Genomic DNA, 8,687 nt, shown 5'->3' on the forward strand with positions numbered 1-8,687 from the left:
TTTTGTTTATTTTTGTTTTGTTTTACCAGTTAGTATAGCATAAAATTATAGCTAATAATCCATATTTTAATAGTATATATATATGTTTTAATTTCTTAATTTTATAATGCAATATAAAAAAAAATCCAGGATTTCCCCTTGTGTGAGAAATATTACTTTTTATCTCTAGACATCCCCTCTTCTGTTATTTATTCACCACCCCTCCAATAAGTATGAAATTAAACATAAATTATACACTATAATACTGACATAATTCACAAAAATCATAATTTTCATAGCCTTCATTCTTGTTTGGTTACAGAGCCATCAAATAGAAAATCAGACTTCTCTTGCCACACCCATCTGTCACATCCTCTCTTTTATGATTTGTCAATAGTTCTCTTTTACATTTAATACTATATTATTTATAACCAATAGAAAGCCAAAGTTTTAATCTATCAAATGACATTATATTGCATTGTTTTATGTACAGAGAATTGTCAATTTATCTTTCAGTAGAAGCTTCATTCCCACAGGAAATATATTGACTAGCATGGAGGAATTTGTAATGGCTTTGGTCGCATAGTTAGAAATTCAGAAAAATTATGATCGTTATTGGAAATTGTTTGATTTTTGCATGTTATATGTTCTTTGGTGTATTATTTAATTGAATAAAAATTATTTAGTACACTACTATCATTAGTATAAAAAAAAAGTGTCATTAACAGTTGTCAGCAAAAAAAAGAAGGCCCTGGTAAGTACATTGTTTTTCATATGTATTATTTATTTATTATTATAAAAGTAACTAAGATGTAAGAATAGGAAACTCTTGAGGTTAGTTAAGGTTATATTAGGTAAACTAGATAATGATAAAATATTTTCATGAGGCAGTTTGGTGTAGCTCGTAGGTAAGTAATTTGATAGCATCATGTGAACTGCACGTGCCCCAAGTGATTTACAACTATTAATGGTACAAATAGTAGTTAGGCATGGTTCAAAGGGCAGTAAAATAATAAAATTTAAGTATAGATGGATGTATACTGTTATGAGTGTAAAGTTACTTAGGATAAACAAATGTATTTTCATGTTACAATTTGAAGTCATTTAGAAAGAAAAAAGGGTAATTTAGATTTATTTAAATTTTTGTTTTGGTGGTTACGAGATCGGTCAAATTGACCATCTATGTATATAGTTAGGATAGAGAAAATAACAGATAAGATATAAAGTTTTGCTGAAAACAAGCATCTGAAATGTATTTAGGAGGTTTTAGAGATTACGCAAGTGAAATTTTAGATTTTTGAGACAAAGAGATAGTAATTTTAATCTCAACATGAAAATCACTTTGCACTCAGACTGTAAAAAAAAATTTGATGTAATCACGGACAAATCTTTATTAAAAAAATACTTCACTAAAAATCTGATGTTTTGTATGTGAAAGACTTGTAATGTTTACTGAAAGTCTGCCAAATTTTGTGAAGATACACATACTAGATTAAAATTAGTATTATTGAAACTATAACAAATACAAAGTGGTCGCGTGTTTGGTCAGTTTGACTGATCATGTGTAGAGAGAATTAATGAAGCAATTGGCTTTTACTTATGAATGTACAGGAAGCTCAACAAAAAGAATTAGAATTAGAAATGCAGAGGAGAAGAGAACGAATAGAGAAGTGGCGTGCAGAGCGTAAAAAGAAAGACATTGAAGAAGGTGGTGGAAGTCAAACACTTATTGTAATGCCCCCAAGTAAAAAATGGTCCTTAGAGGATGATGAAGATGAGGAACCACCTTCTGAATCAGGTAACAAAGAAGATATTGAAGAGGAAGAGGTTGATCCACTTGATGCTTTTATGCAGGTATCATTACTTTATTTTAACTTCTTGTTACAGTAGTTTTTAGTTTCTATCTTCTGTGAACAAATTGTGTACAGGGTGTTATCTTTGTTCCCAAAGAAAAATCTCATTTTGTGAGAAACATTTAACCACACACACTTTATTCTTGCTAGCCATTAGCCTTAATACCACTGAATAAAACTTATGATTTAGATTACTTGAATGATGTTAGAAACAAAATTTTCTCTAATGTGAAATGACACCAAAATTAAACCTTCAGTGAATCAATAATGAATCACATACAGCTAAGATATTTCAAAATTGTGTTATTTTACAGGTAAATCAATTTATTGCTATACTAAAAATTATTCTTTTAGCATGGAATGTTTATATAATGATTATGGTGATCCTTATTTACAGGCAGATTTTCAGATTAAAAATTTTAAAGCTCTTACCACTTAATTCTGTTCCAATGTACAAAAGTGCATTAAATGTCAAATTTCATCCATCTTGGACCATATTTAGAGGTTGCGGACTGAGGTCGAAGTTCTAGACTGTAGTGGCCTGGTACTGTATGTACTGTGATATGAAAACATATTTGTTATGTATTATGAATGATTTATTTGAAGTATATTATTATTTTATTGCATATATGATTACACAGATATATGATTTTGATATGGTTAGTCACTTTTGCATTATCATTATTTCCTTTTCACCACTAGGAAGGTGTCTTCTATGAACCTGCATAACTTGAAGAAGGAATTGTTATTGTTCTTCTTTCTTTGTTATAATGATATTATACTCCTCAGTAAGGGTCACACACCCTTTTCAGCATAGTCAGTTACCACAATCAAGTGTTGAACTGTCTGTAGTGCCTCGTTGTAGTCCTTTCTGAGCTCCTGTGATTTGGGGTCAAAATCCAGAAATCCAGATGGAATTTTGAGGCACTTGAAGAAGATTATTGTGCTCTTTTTAATGAATTTTTCAATTGATATGACCTAAGATTTTCTGATATTCTGCTGTATGCACTTTGGAGGTCCAACCATGTTTTCCTATAGTACCTTTACTATTTGTCTCTGGATACAGCTGAATCAAAGAATGTCAAACTAATGAGTTCCACATTGAGATACTGTAGATGTCCAGCAAACTTTTAACTGGCAGGTTTTGAACATACAAAATTTAATTAAACTACTTTTTGCTTATTTTATACCAATTAGTATAGCATAAAATCTTAGCTAATAATCCATATTTTAATAGTATACAAGTTTTAAGTTCTTAATTTTATAAAGCAATATTAAAAAATTGTGAATTTCCTCTAGTGTGAGAAATGTGACTTTTTTTTTCTAGGCATCCTCTTTTCTGTAATTTATTCACCACCTCTTCAATAAGTATGAAATTTAACATAAATTACTCACTGTCAAGTCATCATTGCTCAGACAAAGCATAATTTTATAGCCTTAAGTCTTGTTTGGTTACAGAGCCATCAAATAGAAAATCAGACCCCTCTTGCCACACCCACCCGTCACATTAGGGTTTGTTAATAGTTCTCTCATACATTTAGTACTATATTATTTATAACCAATAGAAAGCCAAGGCTTGCATCTGTCAAATGATGTATTATGTACTTTGCTTTCTGAATAGGGAATTGTCAATTTCTGTTTTAGTACAAGCTTCATTCCACTGGGAAATATATCGACTAGCGTGGATGAATTTGTAATGGCTCTTGTTGCATAGTTAGAAAGCCAGAAAAATTGTGATAGTTAAGAGAAATTGTTTGATTTTTGCATGTTATTATTCTGTGTTCTTTGGTGCATTATTTAGTTTCTATATATTAGAAATTGTTAACCTAACTAATTTTTACCAAGAATTATTCTATGAATATGCCTGATTGGCTCAAAAAGGAATTTACTGACATTTGACTGTCTCTTTATCAGTCAAGCTTGATTTCACAATATTTTTTATTTCAGTTATCTATGAAAAGTGAGGTTAGAGTGTACTATGGAGTAGGGGATGGTAGTACTTGCCCTGTCATTTTTGATGGGCTATATGCTAGTTTAAGTATAAATAGTTGTATACTGTTACGAGTTTAAAGCTACATGTGATAAACAAATGTAGTTTCATATTAGCATTTGAAGTCATTCTAGAAAGAAAAAAGGGTAGTTTAGATTTATTTCAATTTTTTTTATGCTTATCAGGTCGGTCAAATTGATCAACCTCGTATATAGAGTTAGGGTAGAAAAAATAACAGATAAAATATATAGTTTTACTGAAAACAAATGTTTAAAATGTATTTCAGAGGTTTCAAAAATTATGCAAATGAAATTTGAGATTTTCAGGACTAAGAATAGTGTTTTTAATCATAGTGTGAAAATTACTTTGCACTCAGACTAGTAACGAAACAGACTCGATATATTGACAAACAAATCTATTTTTAAAATATTTCGTTAAAAAATTTATTTTTTGTCTACAAAAACTTAAAACGTTTCCCAGAAGTCTACAAAATTTTGTGAAGATACACTTTCTGTATTAAAAGTTATAGCATAAATACTTAACAATGCAAATGTGTATACAGACTTGGTATTTTATACCAAGCCCATTGCGAAAGGGTTAAATCATTTGACTCCAAGCTCAGTAAGAATTCAGGGTCAAAGGAAACAGGGTGTTCAGGAAAATTATTTCTCTTCACCCCACTTTTGTATTAGAATTGCAGTGGAGGGTCTTGAAAAAAAACAAAAAACATTATTTTATATATACACACACCTTAGTGAGTGAATTGAGATGAGAATGGTAAAGGTATAAGACTTAACAGCTGTGGATTATCAGCAAGCAAGAACACAAAAATCACAGATGAGTGACAAGTAAGTTTCTCCTTCATGCTAATTATAAATGGGGAGTGTAACAAAACCATTGGGTGAGGATCTGTAGATCCAATACCCTTAATTACGATGTGGAAGGAAAACGGAAGTACCCCAAGAAAAACCCACTTTTGCTACTGAGGCACTGAATGGTCTCTTCAAATAGTACCTCAGCTGTGGGGCTAGAAAGCTTGTTGATTAGTATACATGAGTATGAGATTCAAAAAGTATTAACTAAATTCAGGGAAGACATGGGTGTGCCATGATTCAGGAGTGGCTGAAGAGTTTAAAAGTTTAAAAATTCACTAGTTAATGGATAACGGTTCACTGCTTTACTGTAAAATTTGTTTGCTAATTTAAGTATCCAATACTTAATCAAATGAATGTTAGTAACTGAATTAAGGTAACTTACTGGAATGTAGGTCGGTAATCTGTAAGTTATTTTCATTACATGATTCTGTTGAATCTCTAGTTTATTAACCAGGTTCTTATTACAAAGAATCATGCTACGATATGTTGCTAAAGGTGTAATGTAACTTATTTATGTGCAAATTGGAATGTGGGTTACATCCATTTTGAATTCCCCTGATTTTTCCTCAGGTAACACAATCTTTGGCCCATTTTAGTAATAAGATTATTGGTATGATTGGTTCATGTTAGTTTAAAATTAAATGTTATACCTAAGAATTTAATTGATGTAGATAAGATGATTTGGGTGTAATATAACTTTAATCTTACTGGTGATTTTTTTTCTTTTTATGCTTATAACATCTGTAGAAAATAATGGCTTTTGTTTGAAAGAGCAGAATTCATCTTCTTATACTTAACAAGACATTGCAGAAGTTAAGATCATTGTAAGGAGCAGAAATGGCATCAGGAGTAGCTTACCATACCCTAAGTTAGACTTGAACAACAAAGATACATATGTCGCAGAGACCTCTTTTCATCACAGCCAATGAGCTTAAACTGTACCATAAACATTCATATCTTGAGGGCACATAATGTCTTGGCTATCCATGATAAATGATTCAGTGCTCCAGGTGCTATAAACCACACTCCACCAAGAAAAGTTATGGCTAGTTCAAGAAGTTTTTGATAATTGTCTCCAGGTTGGCTGACCAGAAGTTGTCTTGTAGCAAACTCACTTACACTGTTCTTAACTTCCTCTATGGCTTCAGCTACTTCATCATGATCAGCTACAGTTTCATAACTGGACTAGTCCATGTATTAAAAATGTAGTGTAATAGGCTTAATACAAATGGCTTATGACAAATATAGTTGTAATCATTCTTCATTGGCTTGTAAAAAATATACACACCATAACATTGTTGTATCACATGGCTTAAATAAATAATGTTCCAACCACTGTTGTGTTGTTGTATCCAGCTGGCCTGAAGAGCTCTAGATTTAGCAGAATGCATTGTTAGCAATGAATATGACAAATATAGTGTGGTTGGAGTATTATTATTTTTATACACTCTTCAAATTCTTGAAAATCCCTGAGAATGTTTATTTAAAAATGTAATAGGCCTAATACTAATGTCATATGACAAATATAATTGTAATAATTTTCCACTAGTTTGTAAAAGGTGTACACACCATAATAATTGAAACAGTGTAAGCTGAAATAATACATAAGAATCTTAAGTGCTTATGTATACCCTCACAGAAATTCTAGAAACTACTGTCACGTCATACAGAATATTCCAGAGGTAAAAAGTGACAGCATAGGTTATTTATATATGGAATTTTCTCAAACATTATGAATCATGTAGAATGTGCTAGAACATTCCAGAATTCTTTAAAATATGCAAATATAATGCAAGCTACAAGGTAAAATTTCAACTAACTTTGTGCAACCCAAAAATGTTATTCCATATGGATTAAATTTGATAAGAATTATTTTATATATTGGAACAAAATGAGGGGGTGAGATTGTTGTAAATCAAATCTTCAGAAATATGGAACACCCTTACGGTGATTCTGAATAGCTTTTTGTAAATTCTATCTCAGTATCTGCTTCTTTTTTATTGTTAAATGCAACAGTTTCACATCCTATTGGTAATTTTGAATAAGAAAGTACTTATGGTCACCAGATTGTAACTGGTTACATATTGTTAGTCTTAGCTATATTCAGTAAGTAAATGGAGTAGTTCAAACCTTAATATTAAGATCACTAATTATAATTTATAACATTTTCTTTTATACTTGGATATGTCTGTATTTAATTCTAAGTACTCCCCTGGATGTAAATATCTCATTCTATTTCAAACTGTTGCAATTAGGAAAAAATATTTTATTGAAAATAATTAGAAGAAAGATAAAATCCTTCATTCATTTCAAAGTAAAGTCACAAGAGAGGAAAAAAAAAAAGTAGTGTGTGTGTATATATATTTGGATGGGGGGTCTATATGAACCCTACACAAGTAATTAGGATTAATTTTTCACATTCCACTAGGGAATTCAAGAAGATGTTCGTCAGATGCACAACAAAGGTGTGAAAAAAGATACAGACACTGAGGTATGTGATATATTTCTAATTCTGCAAATTATTCAATTTGGTAAATTTTCAAATGTGTTTTTGATATAAATTTCTGAAAGGAACCAATATTAAAAATATAGTAACCTAAGTAATAGATAAGGTAGAAAACATCTAAGAATAGGATATATAAAAGAATAGTTTAAATACTCAGCTGTTTCATTGGCATTAACCCAGCATCATCCTGCACTGGTGAAAAGTTGATGTTTAACTATTATTTTATATCTCATTTTTAACTGTTTTGTACCATATCAATTACTGCAATTTATGGGATACCCTAAAATCTTTGAATGTCTTAACTTAAGTATTATAAAATATTTTAGTACATTGATTAGATTATAAAAACATACATGTTGCTATACCTTATGTTTAATTTCCATTATATGTTAATATTTAGGAAAAACAAAGTAAAGTTACAGTTATTATGGGGGTGGCCAAGAAACAGAGTAACACAAGAAAAGGTGAATTGATTGAACAAGATCAAGATGCCTTAGAGGTTAGTTTGCTTTAATATTTCTATAATTTTGTTGAATATTCCAATTCTTGTTTTAACCAAATTTGCAGTTGAAAAATTTCTTAACATCAAGTATTTAGAAATTTGTGAAATAATGTCATCAACAACAACAAATAAAAACTATTGAAATAGTGCAATTTAACAAATAGAAGCAATTCTGTTAAAACCTCAACCATGTAGATATTTAGTCATAAGCATAGAGTAATGTAACTTTAATATCTCTTACATGCAGTGCTTGACACTTCATAATACCATCCCACTTGTTTTTAAGAAAGCCCGAAACTATCCAGTTACCTTTTAATATAATGTAAGTTTATCAGAAGGGAAATGTTCAATAGATGATGTAACAACTAATTACTGGCAAAAGGAACTGTATATGTTTTTGTAAATGTCATGTAAGAGCAAGTCACAAATGAGGTACATGGATAGATTGAATGACCTCTCTTTACTACGAGCTTGGTTGGTGTAACTGAGTTCATAACCCCAAAGTAACCAGTAACAGTATTCATCCATTTATACTTAATTGAACTGTTTTATTGCCCTTTGAACTGTGTTTAACCAACAGTTCCACCACAAAAAAAGTTGTAAATCACTCGGCAAATGTGCAGCTTTTGTTACCATATTGAATAGTGAAACACATGAGCTGCTCGCAAGTATACCTTGTGAAGAATTTTATTATTAGTAGTAATATTTTTTATTATCTGACCTAATCTAACCTAATACGTTTCTAATTTTTGCTTTTTAGTTACTTTATAATAATAAATAAAAAATACACAAGTATACCTTGTGAAGAATTTTATTATTAGTAGTAATATTTTTTATTATCTGACCTAATCTAACCTAATACGTTTCTAATTTTTGCTTTTTAGTTACTTTATAATAATAAATAAAAAATACACACGAAAAACAAGAAATACAGTGCTCAGCTTCAAAAATTTCACAAACAATCCTGCTTCCTCTTTTTCCC

The 8,687-nt window shown here is 30.3% G+C and overlaps 1 protein-coding gene across 2 annotated transcripts in view; it reads left to right on the forward strand.

The window, feature by feature from the left end:
* The window catches only part of LOC106465057 (probable ATP-dependent RNA helicase DDX46), a 96,231-nt gene that overhangs the window by 29,854 nt on the left and 57,690 nt on the right, over window positions 1-8,687 (forward strand). For both annotated transcript variants that reach the window (XM_013925253.2, XM_013925252.2), the window contains 3 exons: window positions 1,591-1,833; window positions 7,126-7,188; window positions 7,604-7,702. In XM_013925253.2, the coding sequence (XP_013780707.1) occupies window positions 1,591-1,833; window positions 7,126-7,188; window positions 7,604-7,702 (405 nt within the window). The remainder of the gene's footprint in view (window positions 1-1,590; window positions 1,834-7,125; window positions 7,189-7,603; window positions 7,703-8,687) is intronic.

Source organism: Limulus polyphemus, unplaced genomic scaffold (genome assembly GCF_000517525.1).
Source record: "Limulus polyphemus unplaced genomic scaffold, Limulus_polyphemus-2.1.2 Scaffold1821, whole genome shotgun sequence".
Taxonomy (NCBI): Eukaryota; Metazoa; Arthropoda; class Merostomata; order Xiphosura; family Limulidae; genus Limulus; species Limulus polyphemus.